The sequence below is a fragment of the Phymastichus coffea genome, unplaced genomic scaffold (assembly GCF_024137745.1).
Source record: "Phymastichus coffea isolate CEN01 unplaced genomic scaffold, Cenicafe_Pcof_1.1 PCOF00062, whole genome shotgun sequence".
Taxonomy (NCBI): Eukaryota; Metazoa; Arthropoda; class Insecta; order Hymenoptera; family Eulophidae; genus Phymastichus; species Phymastichus coffea.
In genome coordinates this window covers 1457366-1474543 of record NW_026706873.1, presented here as the reverse complement: position 1 = coordinate 1474543, position 17178 = coordinate 1457366, and the positions used below count along the sequence as shown (strand labels likewise).

Here is a 17178-nt window from a genome sequence, read left to right as displayed (position 1 = left end):
AATTTTAATAAATTATTATTTATCACCGATGTGGCTGTTTACATATTAATACGATGCACCCCTCCCTTCAAATATTATTAATCCTTATTTTCTACTGAAAAAACGTTTGATTCTTAATTAAATATCGCTTCTTGTCACAAAAAATAATAAAACAGTAAAGTTACAACCAAGCCACTGATTATTACTCTTTTTTCTCATTTTCAGATCTCCTCTACGCCGATTTATACAACCAAATCACTTTGCCGTCGGCTTTCAAAATCGAGCCATATCAATCAGCTCCATTAATAGTAACAGCAGATGAGCACCAAAAACATATTTGCGACCGTTGCGGTCGTGGTTACAAAGCTCACAGTAGCCTCTGGCGACATCAGAAGTACGAGTGTGGCAAGGAGGCTGGTTTCGTTTGTGCTTACTGTGGACATCGAAGCAAACGTAGCGATCATTTGAGACTGCACGTCGAGAGATATTGTAGTGTTCAGAAGAAGAGCAACGAACGATTGGCTGAGGGATAAGATTTCATTATTTCGATTTTTTTACGTAAGAATGGCGAACTATAAACGTGGATGCCATAGAGAACAATGCCAAAATTTTTCGTTCACAATATTTTTTAGTTAAATTAAGATTATTAAATTTTTAATTTTATTAAAGTAAGTATTTCTTTAGAACTATTGTCGAAACTGGCAATAACTGAGAGGTTTAGCGATCCTCTCCATCGTTTTACATAGTATTATTAAAAATAAATAATATATATGTTTAATTACGACAATACTGTAATATTTATTCATTTAATGATTCTTATTTCGACGCAAATTTTTTTTATTTAAGAGTACAATTCAGTTATAAAAAAACTTATTATTTATTTATGTCGATATTTATTCAGAGAGAATAAAATAAACAATGTGAAAGCTCAAAAAATAAGTAAAAATAAAAATTGTTAATATTTGATCATTGGATAAAAAGAGAATTGAAGATCATATCTTGTATCCTAACTGTATTACCTTTTCCTTTCCTTGTAAGTTTAGTTATTTGACGAACAAAAAAATAAGAAATTTTGTATTTATTCTTTTCAGAATTTGCTGACTTATACACCCTTAGCAATGACGGTTACAAGTGTCAGCGTTGCGGACGGACGTACAAATCTAAAAGAACATTGCGACGACATGAAAATCAAGAATGTAGACAAGAGGCAAAGTATGTCTGTCTTCTATGTGGCTACAGATCGAAGAGAAGTGATGTGCTAAAGTATCGTATGCAGAAATTGTGTAAGGGCTATCGGATGCATTGTTAATTGACGAATACTGCACTTATAGACAAATTCAAATATCATTCTTTGTTTATGCCAATCGCATCCAAGTGAGAAAATTCATACAAATATACAGCTAATCACACATATAATATTTAATATCATAATATGTATTTTTTCAAATATTACCAATAAAATGATAATGGAATATTTCTAGATTTTCTTAAATTCGACTTACTAATCCTGTGCTGATTCTGCAAATAATAATTAGTTTTTACTGGAATCTAATTTATCTGTTTTAATTTCAGGTTTCGAATATATGAAGGCCGTAGTTTCTAATTGGTAAATGCCAATTTAATTTCAAATTTAACAAGGGATTTTGGCGGTGAATCCTACAAAGAATTTCTGCACCACACGTAGCAAGAAATATCATAGTCGCTACCGTCTTTGCCAACATTAAAAATACGAGTGCGTCAGAAAAAAATGTTTTGCCAGAATTGTGATTACCATACTAAATGTTAGATTAGCTTAGACATGATATATCAACGCATCATTTGTATCAACTAAAGTGTAATATAAAAATTTAAAAAAAATTGTTTCTTCTTTTTAATATTTGTAAAATATTTTGTAATAAATTATGGTATAAAGTAATTTATGTAGTAATGTTTTGGATGAATTTGTAGAAGAAATGGCTAATTCCTTAAATAAATGCTGATCTTAACGTTAATAATATGACGAAAATAAAGTTAAATACCGAAACTACGTTATTCCTACTAATTTAAAAAAATTAATTTAAAAAACCTAGTAATATTAATTTTTATAATGAAAATTTATGTGAAATATTTTTGTACTGATTATTAAAGTTGACAAAATTTTGTCGATTTCATTTAATAACTGCAATTAAAAAATAAGAAATCAATTTTAACCAAAAGTAATTTTTAATTTTTCAGAATATAAAGATGCAAATGCAGTCAACTTATCTGCACTTTAAGTTGAATTGTGGAAAAATAAAGAAAAAAGCAGATACCATTAGTTATCAATATAAGAAAAATATTATTGACTACTGTAAAATGGTATAAATAAATAACAATATTGCAGAAAATAAAATATTATATACTTTCTGTAATTACTGTATGAATGTCTGATTCGTCATATCCTAACGAAATGTTAGAGTTCCATAAAGTTTAGACAAAAATGTTTCATCTCGGTAAAATAATGTTAATATTACTTGAGTATTTCGCTTAATCTGAACTAACGAGACTAAAAAATCATTTTTATTTTTCATTTTGATTTATTTAACAATAATTTGCTGGTTAACTGGTATTAACTATAGCCTACAAAAAAGGCATTTCCTCTTGTAAGTTTATAAAAATTTACATGAATTTATAAAACGCATGAATATTTATAAACGTTGTTCAGTAAAATTTCCGCGTCCCACAGTTTATAAAATTAGGCTCGCTTACATTCATTGCTTACATTCAAAACTACAACGACTAAGATTAGAGTTTAGATTAGAGTTTAAAAAAAAGTCAAATTTTCTTCTGTTACAGATCAACAACGACGCCAAGATGAGTTCATATTCACCACGGTATTTTTGCCACCGCCAGACCTTGATAATCCTGGCAAAGTCAAAAAGGATTTGAAATATTCGTGCGAACAGTGCGGTTACGCTAGCACCTCAAAATATCATATAGAGAGACATGTAAAAGCACGACATCTGACAGAATACAGTCTTAAAAATGCTAATGACCCTCCACCGGAAGTGAAAAGAATTTTTAAATGTGAAAATTGCGATAGAAGCTATTCTCACGCCAGTAGCCTGCGAACTCATCGTAGATACGATTGCGGCAAATTTCCGCAATTTCATTGTTCTCAATGCAACTACGTTACTAAGCACAAATGCGATTTGAATAAACATACAAGGACTCGTCATCCGGATGCTGATGGACCCACGGCACCTATGTATATATGTGTGAAATGTGGAAACACTTATAAGCACAGAGACAGTTTGTACCACCATGTAAGATTCAAGTGTAACAAGCCTACAACTAGTGATGCTAACATTTAAGTTAGATGTGTAACTTATTCAAATATCTGAATAATGTATAACTCTCATATTTATTATGATAAAATTTGTATCTAATTACCTCTAACAATACGTATTCTTCTCTTCATTCTATTCATCATTTCCAATGCAGTAATCATCATTTTAGAAGAGCGTTAAAGCAACGGAGACTTTCTCAAAACTGATATGTCTATTTTCTATCATATCAATTCTTTTAGTAAATAAACTCTTTTTTATCAAATTAATTGTATCATCTTTAGAGATTACTTGATATCCCTTCTGGATGTGCATTTTTTCATCCAAATTATTTTAATTATCAGAAGTAATTAGATGGAATGGATCGTTTGCTTATCTCTAACATTTTAAAAATTTGTTTTCAGGCCCAAATGTTAAAATCCACGAAGAGCATCCATCAACAAAGTACTAGAGAATTTTATGAAAATAAAGACCGTGCATATTTAATTAACAAAAATATGAGAGAAAGTATTTTGAAAATACGAAGGAGCCATCTCAAAATACCTTGAATTTATCTAAACGGTCGCAAAAAATTCGGAAGAATTATGTACAATATGATATTTCAATATGTAAATAATTTATATCAAATGGCAATCGGATAATTTTATTTATTTTTATGCGTAATATTTTTTTTAATTTCTTTATTTTCACTAACAGTTCTATGTCACTAGTTGAACGTGGACAGTATTCGTTGCTAACACAAACTCATTACAAATCACACACAAAAATTCACATATAAAATTACGTGAAATCGCAATTTCTAATATTATTTGTTATTATTACAGGGGTAAAAAAAGAAGAAGAGTTCCAATTTGCGATACCCATGACTCCTCCAGAGCGACCAGTAATGCATTTTAAGGCAGTTTCTCTCGATGTAATAAAAAGCACCAGTCAAACTCTTTTCAAGTGCGTTATGTGCGGAAAAGTCTATTCGAAAAAGCACAGTTTATGGCATCACAGCAAATACGACTGTGGCAAGAAACCAAGTTTCTTTTGTAGTCATTGCTCTTATTCATGCAAACGGAAACCAGATCTCGTTCGCCATTTCAAGAACAAACACTGCGAAATAAACAATACTGAAGAGACAAAGTCTTTTCCTATAAAAAAATTTTCCCCGTGCTCTAGTACCACCACTACATTTTACTCAACTGATCCAAATAATTATAAGTAATTAAGATATCTTTTTCCAAATCTAATATCATAATCAATAATTGATGTGTTCATGTTGTGAATTGTGATTAGTCATGAATGAATACCAAAAAAATCAAAATAATACTTAGTTAGAATAAATATATATTTAAAAACTCAGGAAATAAAACATTTTTCTAGCATTTTTCAAGGTAATCAAGTGATGTGTATTAAACTATACGTAATGATTACACTTTCATTACCCTTTTGCACTTTATAAAATGATGTTAAGTTAAAAAAATAAAGTAGTATTAAAAGAGATGATTGTTTTATTAAAAGTTTGTATATTCCATCGAATTAACTGTAGTTTCACTGATAATTTACAAATAAGTATCATAAAATATCGGTGTTTGATATAAAACATCTATCAGGTAAATTGAATTTGATTGGAAAAAATGAAGGCGTCAAGACTATTTTTCAAGTGAAATTTTTATGGTATGTCTATCAGTAGATTGAACATACACGAGACTAATGAGATTTGCTTATGTTATATTCTGAAATTCCCACTCTAATGTCGATAAGACCCGAGCCACCGGTATTAGGTCGATCTATAAGGAAAATAAATTTTCAAACTCAGTATATGCTATACGCAACGATTATAAAAATGACAAAATATCTATGTATAATTATTACTTGATTGTGATGGTTGCTTCTGTGATGAAAGATTTTGCTGTTCCGGTGAATTATGTGACTGAAAGTTAGGCGTTGGGTAATACTGGCCATTTGATTGAGTATTCTTACATCCAATGATTAGCTGAAATATAAAATAAATTCATCGTAATATAGTCGATTCGTTTCAATAAAATAAATTTTTTATGTTAACAAAAAATGGAAACATTTTCTTGCAAAAATTTAAATGAATGCAAAAATTGTCAAAGTTTGATAAAAAAATATTAAAATTTGTTTAATTTTATTTGAAAATAACTCACTGAGTCTTTCGTTTTAGGATTCGTACAAACCCATTCAACATTCACATTGTCCACATTTAAATTAAGAATTGTTGGTTCCTTGCATCTCTGATTGTAGTAGTTGTAATAGTAAGTATTATAATACTTGCTATAGTAGTCGTTGTAAAACCTTGAGTATTCTTGGCATTGTTTATCTGGATGTTTCTTATGGAAATCTTTAGGGTCAATTTGAACGATCTCAATGGTCTCCGCCAAGCTTTCTGTTGCGATACTCAGTACTGCAATAGCAAAGCAAAACACAAGCAACTTCGTGAACATCTTTACCGTTATCAAGTTGAGAGAGCACTAATCGTCTTTTATGACCGTAATGATCAACAAGATCGTGAAATTGGGAGTCTAAGATATGGATAACTATAATTCAAACATCTGTCCAATTGTAGTTATACAATTGTTCGCGAAAATTAATCTAAAGCATATTTGAGCCTTTTGTTTTATCACCAAAAACAATATAGGAGTTTCGTAGAAATTTACATTTTCCTTGAAATTTAAATTAACGATTATAAGTTTAGTTTACCGATATGATAATTAAGAACAAAATCAACAAGATGACTTATCTTTCGAACAAAGGAATAAGAATTCAAAAATACAAACGCGCGTGATAGAAAAATGAAAATTTGATGATGAACCATCGATGTTCACTTACCATTGGTTCATGTCAATGACTTCTAAACGATTTGTTTGAAAAGCAAATGATATACACAATATTTTTACTCTTTAATATTCATTCAAATAATCTTTATGAGTCATGTTATGTTTCTATAGCACGTATCAACCATTTATTATTTTAATTTATTTCAAATACATTGTATCAACAACTTTTCTAGACAGCAATTCAGTGTGCTCGATTAATCTTCTTATATTCCACGATAGATTCGAGTGATATGCAATAAAACATTTCGTGTAATAAGACGCTATGATAAGATCAAATAATACTTATCCCGCCCACTCATTGAATTTATCATTCAACTTTCTTCTGCAAGAGAATTCTCAGTGGTAGTCTAGAGTACCTCCAACTGCGAGTTTCGAATCTATTTCATATTGGTTCTAGAAACGAAAATCGAGGAAAAATTTATTCCAAACCTAGTCTCTCAAGAGCCACATGTGCGCAATGGCAGAAGCAGCTTACTACAAATAGGGAAAGAATACGAGGAAGCCGTCTATAAATGTGACAAGTGTAAATTGTACAAAAGGCAGAGAGAGTGGATTTATTATATTAAGCACAACATGTGTAAAAACAGTTCTAGATTTCATTGCAATGTTCTAACAGAAAAGGTGAATCATTGCCAAACCTGCAGTAAAAAATTTATATGGAAAAAGTCACTTTTTCGACATATTAGCTCCGATTTTAATAGAAAGTCAAATTTTGACTTTAATAATTGTATTAACATCATCAAATGGAAAAATAACTCACGTATGCACATTGACAGCCGCCACAGATGCAGTAACGAAAAGCACAAGTATGAGTACATTAAATGCAATATCATATATGGACTTAATAATGTTTTTTATAGAAAATACAACTGAAGAAATTAAAATGATATTACAAAAAGTTTACCGCTATCTATAAGGAATTTATAAATGATGAGTTTATTAAAATAATTATATGATTTTGATTTTGAATGTAGAATTTTCAATAAATAATTTTGTTTTATCTTAAGAAAATTATGTTGTAATAATAAAGAATTTTTCCAATGATGAGTATATTGAAGAATTACACACATTGCATACATGTATCTACATACACAATTGTAATACACTAAAAAAATATAAACACAATTTTGAATTATCCGCTAGGAAATTAATATCATTGATCGCTCTTTTCACCTTGATGGATCAAAAAACTTATATATGTCCGTTTTTCTTTATTCATTCTACTACTATAATTCATCTCTGTTATTCACGTGTTCAAGTGCATATCAGACTTTCCAATAAAATTTTTCAGCAGAACAATCACTTCACTCCTTGCACGTACGCCCATTGCACGCATAAGAGTCATCCGCTACTGCAGTCAATTCTGGCTCATCTTCACACACTTACTCACGGACTACACCTTCATTTAATCTGTCTATTTCGTTGAGAAATCTTTAGAGCGCTATACTAATATGTTCGCTTTGTTTTTCTAGGAATCAGAGTTAAAAGCTATTCGGAGTTGCTACCACTAACAAACCGCAAATCTGATTTGCGTGGTAGCAGACACGAACCTACAACCAGTGGTCCCAATAACAATAAATATAAGTACGTTTGCGCGTCCTGTAATAAGCCTTACGTGTACAAAGGAAGTCTCGATCGTCACGTCAGTAACGAGTGTAACAATCCGACCAAGTACGCATGCACAGCATGTAAAAGAAGCTACAAGTACAAGAGAGATTTAACTCGTCATCTTACCCACGAGTGTGGTAAAGAGAAAACTTTGATTTGCGACATTTGCCAATTTTCCACCAAACGAAAGGTATGCATGGTAATTCACATGGAATCTTGGCACACAGCCAACGAGGAGGGTAAAACCAAGTACGATTGTGATAAGGGCCGAAAAGCTCACGTTTGTGCCGCTTGCGGTAGGAAATATATGCATAGGGAAACCTTGAGGCGCCACGTGAGGCACGAGTGTGGTATCAAGCCCAGATTTCAGTGTAATCTTTGTACTATTTCGTACAAACGCAAAGAAGATTTACATAAACATGTCGCCGTTAAGCATCATAATTAAAATAATGTTGGAATTTTAGGGATCGCTAAAGTTCCTCTTCAATGTTCTTGCTCTTTGAATGTTTATGCTTCTTGCGCTTTGCTGTTGTTTGCTGAAAATTGAAACGATCGGCAAGTTCAAATTTAAATGTCGGTGTGCCTTGATATTTCAATAATAAAAAATGTACAAGTTCTATTTAAAAGGGTGGCTCAAAGTCACGCTTTCTTGTTATCTCAGTGTACTCGAAAATTAATAAATGTGAAGAAATTACATCGCAGTTTAAAAATAAAGTTTAAAAGCGCTTACAGAGCGTTGTTATTTATTTGTCCCAATCCCAATTACTTTAGGTTGGATTTTTATTTAATAATCTCGTGTTATTGTCGCTAGCGAGCAAGGTTACGGGTAACAAAAGTGGAAGTACAGTTGTAGAGCGCTCGACTAACTTTATCTCTTGACTCTCATAACAGTACCGCTTTAATTCATTTTCAACTGCGTTGCAAAAATACGTGTGAAATACAACACCATATCTATCATTTCACCTGTTCTCGAAGATTACTTCTAACTTGTTTGGTATTTCATTTCCAGGAATAAAAACTGAAGGAGAGTACACTGCACCACTACATTCTCTTGCACTGCCATTTCGTGTCGTTTCAGTGGAATCCTTAATAGATCCCAGAAAGGCAACCAGATACGTGTGTCCAAAGTGCAGCAAATCATATAAAAGGCAATATTTTCTCACTCGGCACATCGAACATCAATGTTCTAGCAAGAAGACACGTTTTTTTTGCGACCATTGCAGCTACACCACGAAGCACAAAGGAAATCTTAGCAAACATATGAGGTCACGTCACTGTGGTGACAATCCATCGGAAGACGCTCGTAAAAAAGCCAAACGAATATTCAAGTGTCCCGATTGCGATAAGAGATACGCGTATCTAAAAGGCCTACAAGAGCACGTCAAGCTTCGTTGCAAAGACCAGGTAAAATACTCTTGCGCGTACTGCGACTATTGCGCGCTGAATCCTCGATACTTGAAAGTACACATACGATGTAAACATCAGATTGGTGATAAGAGAGGCACGAACAACAAATATCAATGCACCAAGTGCAAAAAGAAGTATAAGTTTCAGGAAAGTCTGCATTATCATGAGAAATTCATGTGTGACAATTGAGTGAAATTCCACTCTCTCTCTCTCTCTCTCTCTCTCTCTCTCTCTCTCTCTCTCTCTCTCTCTCTCTCTCTCTTTCGCATCTACTCTACTAGTGTGGTTGTTTGATCTTTTATCAATTTTCTATATTAACGTCAATTATTTAATAAATAATTAACAGAAATCAATTATAAAAAAATACAGTGATATGATTTTTTGAAGTGATAGTAATAAAAACAGACGAATATTGTATATATCACTTGAATAAAATACAATTTCATTCAATAAAATGTAATTTTGAATTCATTTTTAATATGCTTCCGCATTCATGAATGATCGAATTCCATATCTTGCGTAAAGATCAAATTAACCTTATCGGTTCTAAAAATTTCCTACAATTCTTCTTAACTTTTTCAGGTATCGTGTCGTAAGAAAAAATCAACTTGTCTTCAATTAATTTATCTCGACATTACTTATGGATTACACCTGACGTATCTATATCAAACGACATGTGTGAATACACTTGTCAAAATTGCAACAAACTTTACAAATGTAATCAAAGCTTAAATTCCGTCATATGAAATATAAATATGACAAAAAATCCAAGTTTCTTCTATAATCATTACAAATACGCGTGCAAGAAAAAAGCCAATCTGAATACACACATTAAATTAGTTCATGGATTCGAGATAAACAAGATTACGACACCATTCGATTGTCTGTATTATTCATTCGTTTTCAAGCGTGAGTCAGATCTGCAAAAACACACCGATTCTGTACATCAACTTGAAGAACGTGATGAAATGTACTAGTACAGGTGTGACGAGTACAATAGGAGCTATAAATGCAAAAATAACTTGCAAGCTCTTGCTAGAAAAATTTGTCATGTAAAATAATGACAAATAATATTTTACGTTATGACAATCCGTTATCGTGATATTTAAAATAATATAAAAAAATTATTTAATTGTTTGTCATTCCGTATCATTAATTTCCCAAGTTCCACGTATGTTGTTATACACTTACTTATATAATCTTGGTAATACAATGAAAAAAACACAATTTAATGTGTAATCAATGTAATTATTCCAGCAAATGTAAAACTAATTTCAACAGACACATTGTGGTGCTACACAACAATAACTAGGGCTCGTACAACAAAAACCTAAAAAAGAAAGGCGTTGCAAATATCAAACGTGTAATAAATGATTTTTATACAAAAAATATGCAACGTCATCTTTAGTTCGAGTGTGAGATAAAACCAAGTTTCATCTGTCACTACTGTCATCACACCTTTAAGTATCCACAACTCTCATCAAATCACGTAAAGGATGTTAAAATAACAAACAAAAATATTGGTTAATAATATTCATTATCTGATATATAACAATTTTAATATACGTATATTTTAATATACATCACAAATTCTAATCCGCACAAAATACAGAAATTCATGAAATGGATGATTTGATGTATGGGCATAAGTGTGAGAACTATGGCAGAGGTTGTAAATATATAAAGAATTGGCCTTATTATTTGACTTTGTCAGTGTATCATTCCCGATAAATATGTAATCATAAATTAATATTTAATTTTTTAGTCAAACCAACGTGGAAGAAAAGATCCTTTTTTTGTTTAAACTTTGGATATTTATAAAAAATGTCTTTGTCAAGATCTGTGAAGCAATAAAATATGCGTCTAATTTTATATGCAATACGGTTTGACTATTTGTTTATCTATTCACTTGCTTGTTTCACTATTCCGCTCTAAAAAATATATATATATATATTTGTTAAAATCAACTATAAAATAATAATATATCTATTTATTTTCATGTACTGAACAATTTGTATGTCTATTAAAATCTACTATTCTGTTACCAAATAATAATGTATGTAATTCTTCAATATACTCGTTATTTCTATTACTAATGCTCGCTTATCAATAAATCCCAACAATTTAAATCATTATTCATTTTATTCATTTTAGTAATTCCTACAACTCACACTAAAATTTTATTTTTCAGACCTGGAATTAAAAAGACAATCCAGTTCGTCATTCCGCATAGTATCCGTATCCTCTATTCTGGATGCTAAAGACAATAAATTCAGCAGCGTTACATGCCATAAGAATCATGCGACGGAGGCTGATTTGAATTGGCATTTGGATTACGAGTGTGCTGGGAAACACGCATTTTTATGCGGATACTGCAATTGCACTTTCGAAAGGAAATCAGCATTAGACTTACACATTAGTACGATACACCCCAATCAAGAGATTTCAATAAGCGAAGACACCGAAGAAGTTGAAAAATTCAAATGCTTCAAGTGCGGTAAAAGTTATTTACAAAAAACGAGTCTCTATCGCCACACTAAATATGAGTGTGGTATGAAGCCAAGTTTTTCCTGTGAATATTGCAAGTACTCATGTAAACAGAAGGGACATTTGAAAGAGCATATAAAATTTAAACATGCAACAAACGAATTCAAGTGTCTTCAATGCGGCAAAATATATAAATACAAAAGCAGTTTTAAACGACACATGAAGATAGGTTGTTCTAACATCGAGGAGAGAATCTAATGTATTTTATTGACTGAGTTTTCTGCTGGATAGAACCGATGGTGTACGTATTATAAAAATCATGGTATTATAAACATTTTTACATACGTTAATTGTTTATGTAATATTTTTCATTATTTACACAACAATTAATATTTTTTTGCTATTTTAGCATTTGCTCTAAATGAACATGTACTATGAACATTTTCATAAGAATCGTTTTTTGTAATGAATAAACTACAATAAATTAATTTTTTTAAATAATTATTGGCAAAATATGCAATAATATCTTCATCTTTTATATACCGATTCATAAATTATTTTATTTCTTTTTCATGTTGCAAATATCAATCATTCTGCGTTTTTATTAATAACATTTGTTTAATTCACAAATCGCTTATGGCATATGAAAGAAGCAAAATAATAAATTCATGTTAAACGCAATTTCGAAAGCGAAGTCTTGATGATGTCACGGAATTAATTTCTTCTACTTCGTTAAAATTGACTTATTTCTTTTCTGTTTGCAGAGATAACAATTACATAAGAATTCAAGTTTTCATCAATTTATCAGCTACAGTCTTATGGGAAAATAATTTTTTTGGAAACGCTGTCAAATCAAAACAATAGTAAAAGATAACTCAAAAACACTAAATTCCAATGAACACATAATAGGAAACACAGCCATTGGCATCATTTAAATTATTATTGTGACATCGATTGAAGCCTCTTCTGCAAGTGCTGAAATTACTCTATCACAAGTAAAGGGAATCTCACTACTCGTATCGAACTTCGCTATAGTCTAGAAAACCAACAATCTAAGAATAAGAAAAAAAAAAACTTGAGAAAATTCTTCTCAATTGTAATATTTGTGGTAAAAATTACACGGGCGAAGTAAATTAAAAAAGAATATGCTCCGAATTTTAAAATTCCGAACTTTGTTTCAAATTATTGCATACGCTAATTTAAACATGAAGATCACATCGAAAGGCACATATTTAGCCCCTAAATAATATAGTGCAAAAGTTATAGAAAAACGTTTGAATGTAAAGGTAGTTTGAGTCTTCATGAGAACATTAACTGTCATCAATAGCATAAAGTAATTAATAATTATGTCACATCAAAAGATTAAACCTAAAAATAAATTTCTTCTTATTTTTCTCAATAGTTATTAATACAATTTTAAGTTTTTCATAATATTAACTACATTCCTATATTTAAAATAAGATGATCATTTCCGCGATAATTTGTAGTACCACCCCTACTGGTGTAGTAACGACTATAGTGCTCATGGGAATATTATAACTGACAATATCGGTTTAGATATTTTTATCTACTGAAAAACCTTCTCATATTGCAATTAAAAAAAAAAATTCTTTCACAAGTTAACCTTTGTATTTATTTAACACTTATAGTAATTTGTTCTATGCTTAAAGATTCATGAAGTAGTTATTATTCTCCTATTGAAATACCTTTCAATTTAAAAATAATATAAAGACAGTTTTCGTCTGGGATCATCAGCTGTCTGAGAAGAACTTGACGAGGTGCAGATTTTAATATTTTGATTCTTCTCTACCAGTCTTTAGTAAGATCTAGGTTATAATACTTTGGATTTCTCACTTTGTCTAGCGCGGATACAAATTTAGATAAATTGTAAAAGTATAAAATAGGGCTTTAAGATTGACCTTGGGATATCAAAAAAAGACTCCGCTTAGTATTACATTTGTAGTGACAAAGATACCATGCCGTTTATATTTTGTAGAAAAGAAGGAAAAAAAGTATTTCACATATAAGACTAAGAAAATACAAGAAAAAGGGTTTTTTGATGCTTTTACACCCCCCCCCCCACACACACATACATATATATGTAACTTTTTTAATGTAGTTCGCTTACAGACTGTTCTAATGCTACGGTATACATTGTATAAAATTCCTGCCAATAAAAACCCTACTATATTACTTTGTATATAGTCTCTCTGCTCTATACTTTCACACCGTCAACTGCTTCTATTTTCAGCTGTTTCAGTCAGTGTAGCTTGCACGTGGACAAGTTACTGATTTACCTTTTCTGTTTCCTATAGGATTTCATTAAGTTAGGAATATGTTTGTGCAGTGGTGTAAATATTTAGTTAGTTATACAAGATTATGGTTGAAACGTGATTTTATTTGCGAACTTCTCAACATCGAATTTCCATGGAACTTCATGTTTTTTTTTCTATTTTGAGGTTAAATGGCAGCTAGTAAAGGTGGTACAGTATTCTTTCTTAGCGAAAATTTCTATGATACTTCGTGCGCCAAAACTCGATTTACGGGCGCTCTGGAAAATTTGTGTGCTTCCAATCTCGTTTCACACGTCGTATTTAAACCTCAAGTTAGATACACACGTGTGCAAGAAAATGATTTGACCCTCGTGTGGGTTTTCACCTTCGGTCGGGTGAAAACGTACACGCAAACGTGAAATCACAATCTCGTATTAGTATCGAAATGTACTGTTATGATATCAAATAAAAATAATTTCATGTTGTTAAAAATGATAAATATATTTTAGGGGCCCAATGAACAAATTTTATATATTATTGACATCTTATTCATGATTACGGCATAACATGATTATGACTATTTTGTATGTAAATAATTCATTATTTCAACAAGAATTTAGATTTAAATTTACTATCCAATGAATCCATTATTCATTTATTTATAATTTAAATATTAATAATTTACAAATAATTTAAATATTTATTCATTAATAGTTTAAATATCAATACAGCATTTTTTATTTTGCATTCAAAATTAATTTTTTTAAACCAATTTTTTTAAAAAGGTTCAATACGGTTAGCTGCGGGAGCGGTGCGGGGCAACGCCCCTCTTATTACGCACTACCTCATATGACCTATAAATTCAAGTTTTTGTTCACATTTTGCTTACGTTTTTCAGTATTGACCTTAGTTCAAACTTTGGAATTAGGTTTCGCAATATTTATTTTACATGTATTAAGTTTTTTAATATTTCGTACATTTTTTGCGTTTACACTCTAAGTGAATCGTTTTCAATACCATGTCTCTCATAAGAGCCCATATATAAGAGACAAACTTTTCAATCCATTTTCGATGGTAATAAATATTGAAAAAATTCAAATCTATTATAATTTTCAGTTTTTTCACGATCTATGCGTTTTCACGTAACTCCTCAACCTTCTTAATATATATCTTTTTATTTTTCAGGTCTCATTTAGAAAAATATTTTTAATAATGTACCATAAAAATATTTTAATTTTTATAGACTTATATTAAAATTAATATATTACTTTCGAATATAATTAGTGTTAATTATATATTCTTGTTTATGTAACTAATCAGAAATGTTTTGTCTTTTATAAATATCTACTAATGGTTACTTTAGATATTATTCGTAAACTTCCAAGTATTCTTAAAACATCAGTAGATTAAATTTTAAATCGTCTTCAAATAAAAAGGGACGTAAAATTAGTCAAATGCCACATGTAAACGTTAAAAGTAGAAGCTCTCGGTCTTATTCTGCACAATGTAATATTTATAAGAAAACTTACAAAAGTAGACAAACTTTATTCCGTCATAAAAAATATTATTACGGACAGATTAGAGCACAAAAGTGTATGAAATGCAAAAGAAAATACACAAGACAAGACACGCTAGTTCATTGTATCAAATTTGAATACGATTTGAAGGTACATTTTAATGCGATGATTGTAATTATTCGGCAAAATGAAAATCATATTTACTAAGTCATTTTAACAATAAACACAATCTTCAGACCCGATGAAAATCGACAAGGACTTTGAGATTTCAATAGGTAGATATAAATATTTCAAATGTTTCAAAACGTATGCAAATAGAAATGTTTGAATTTGGAATGTCAAGCATGAGTGTAGAAAGCCACCGAGTATTTCTTGCAATCAATACAACTATCAATGCAAGCGAAAAATGTATCTTTATTAAGATCTCAAAGCTCGGCATCGACAGAAAAAAATGTATACATATACAAAAAAACTTAAGAAAACTTACGTCTTAAAAAATTATGAAATGTATCATGTGAACAACGTACATGTTACGGTGGCTATTTTTTTTGTAATCTGTGTAATTATTCTACAAAAAAACTGAACATGAAAGCATACGTAAAATTTCACCATGTATCTAATGTAAAATAATAGAATTTTCGACACTCCGTGCGGAAAGTGCGTTTTTCCCGCACGCTCGGCAAAAAACGTGCGTTGAAAATCGCACTTTCCACACGTCGTATAGAAAAATACGGTACGGCACATGTTCGGGAAAGAGTTTCTCGTCTCGTGTATCTTTCCACCCTCGCTTCGCTCGGGTGTAAACGCCACACGGGACAAGAATCTACTTTCCCGCACTTGTATCGTAATGTACTATATCATTCGCTGATATTTTATATACTGTTTTTTTTATTTTTTAGAAAGTTTCTGTAATGATTAAATTGTATTTTTTTTAAATTTTGTAACGTTAACCAGATTCAATTAAATAAAATTTGCTTTTATAATACGCAGTATTTTGTTTTTAATGTATACTTTGCATTATCATTGTATAGTCCCTATTTCTGGTAATGATTTTCTTTTCAATGCTCTAATTTGGTTGACTGCTAAATCAATAAATCATTTAAACTAACAATACTTTTATTTCTTTTTTAGGACAAATATCCTTTGATACACACTTGATGCTGAAGCTACCATCGCTACCAGAAAAACGCCAATGAATATTTGCATGTCCACCAAAAGGTAGCAGAAGTAGAATAGTCGATATGCATTCAACAGTCACCTGCGAAAAATACAATAAAGTCTACAATAGAAAAAACAGTTTCGTTCGTCTCCGCGTACTCGGCTGTAGTGTGAAATAGTATATTACGATACAAGTGCGGGAAAGTAGATTCTTGTCTCGTGTGGCGTTTACGCCCGGGCGAAGCGAGTGTGAAAAGGTATACGAGACGAGAAACTATTTCCCGAACATGTGCCGTACCGTATTTTTTATACAACATGTGGAAAGTGTGATTTTCAAGCACGTTTTCTGCCGAGCGTGCAAGAAAGACGGACTTTACGCACAGAGTATCGAAAAAGACTATATGCATCAAACGAAAAATGTTTGTGTTACTAAGAAGGAAAACTCCGGTGATTTACGTAATAATTTTTAAAAGCATAAAGCAAGTTTGGATAGTGGTATTGCGAAACCTTTTTCGAAAAGTCTTAAGGAAAAGAAACTTGAAACATTAATGAAAGACCAGAACACATTTGTAACAATCAGATTATTAAGAATCTAATT

General features: G+C 30.9%; 3 protein-coding genes across 3 annotated transcripts; 2 read left to right on the top strand and 1 right to left on the bottom strand.

Moving 5' to 3' along the window:
- Nucleotides 1-1097: 1097 nt before the first annotated feature.
- On the top strand, nt 1098-3832 carry LOC131667023 (zinc finger protein 782-like). The gene is made up of 3 exons (XM_058940174.1): nt 1098-1191; nt 2794-3263; nt 3689-3832. Exons 1-3 carry the CDS (start codon nt 1098-1100, stop codon nt 3830-3832), a joined length of 708 nt encoding a protein of 235 aa, XP_058796157.1.
- A 949-nt stretch (nt 3833-4781) lies between these two features.
- On the bottom strand, nt 4782-6102 carry LOC131666888 (uncharacterized). The gene is made up of 3 exons (XM_058939948.1): nt 5441-6102; nt 5145-5265; nt 4782-5059 (listed from the first exon to the last, which is right to left on the bottom strand). The coding sequence occupies exons 1-3, from the start codon at nt 5735-5737 to the stop codon at nt 4980-4982; spliced, it is 498 nt and encodes a 165-aa protein (XP_058795931.1). The 5' UTR covers nt 5738-6102; the 3' UTR covers nt 4782-4979.
- Nucleotides 6103-6758: 656 nt separating this feature from the next.
- LOC131667022 (zinc finger protein Gfi-1b-like) lies at nt 6759-8457 on the top strand (the record flags this gene model as incomplete). The annotated part of the gene is made up of 2 exons (XM_058940173.1): nt 6759-6936; nt 7603-8457. Coding segments are annotated over 2 exons (759 nt in total), but the record flags the coding sequence as incomplete, so codon positions are not given.
- Nucleotides 8458-17178: the final 8721 nt, after the last annotated feature.

Coding starts and splice junctions, on each gene's coding strand:
- LOC131667023 (XM_058940174.1), top strand. CDS start 1,098: ATGACGGTTACAAGTGTCAGCGTTGCGGACGGACGTACAAATCTAAAA. Junction 1,192..2,793: donor GAATGTAGACAAGAGGCAAA/GTATGTCTGTCT, acceptor CTTCTGTTACAG/ATCAACAACGACGCCAAGAT. Junction 3,264..3,688: donor GAGACAGTTTGTACCACCAT/GTAAGATTCAAG, acceptor ATTTGTTTTCAG/GCCCAAATGTTAAAATCCAC.
- LOC131666888 (XM_058939948.1), bottom strand. CDS start 5,737: ATGTTCACGAAGTTGCTTGTGTTTTGCTTTGCTATTGCAGTACTGAGT. Junction 5,266..5,440: donor ATCCTAAAACGAAAGACTCA/GTGAGTTATTTT, acceptor TTTATATTTCAG/CTAATCATTGGATGTAAGAA. Junction 5,060..5,144: donor GAAGCAACCATCACAATCAA/GTAATAATTATA, acceptor TTTTCCTTATAG/ATCGACCTAATACCGGTGGC.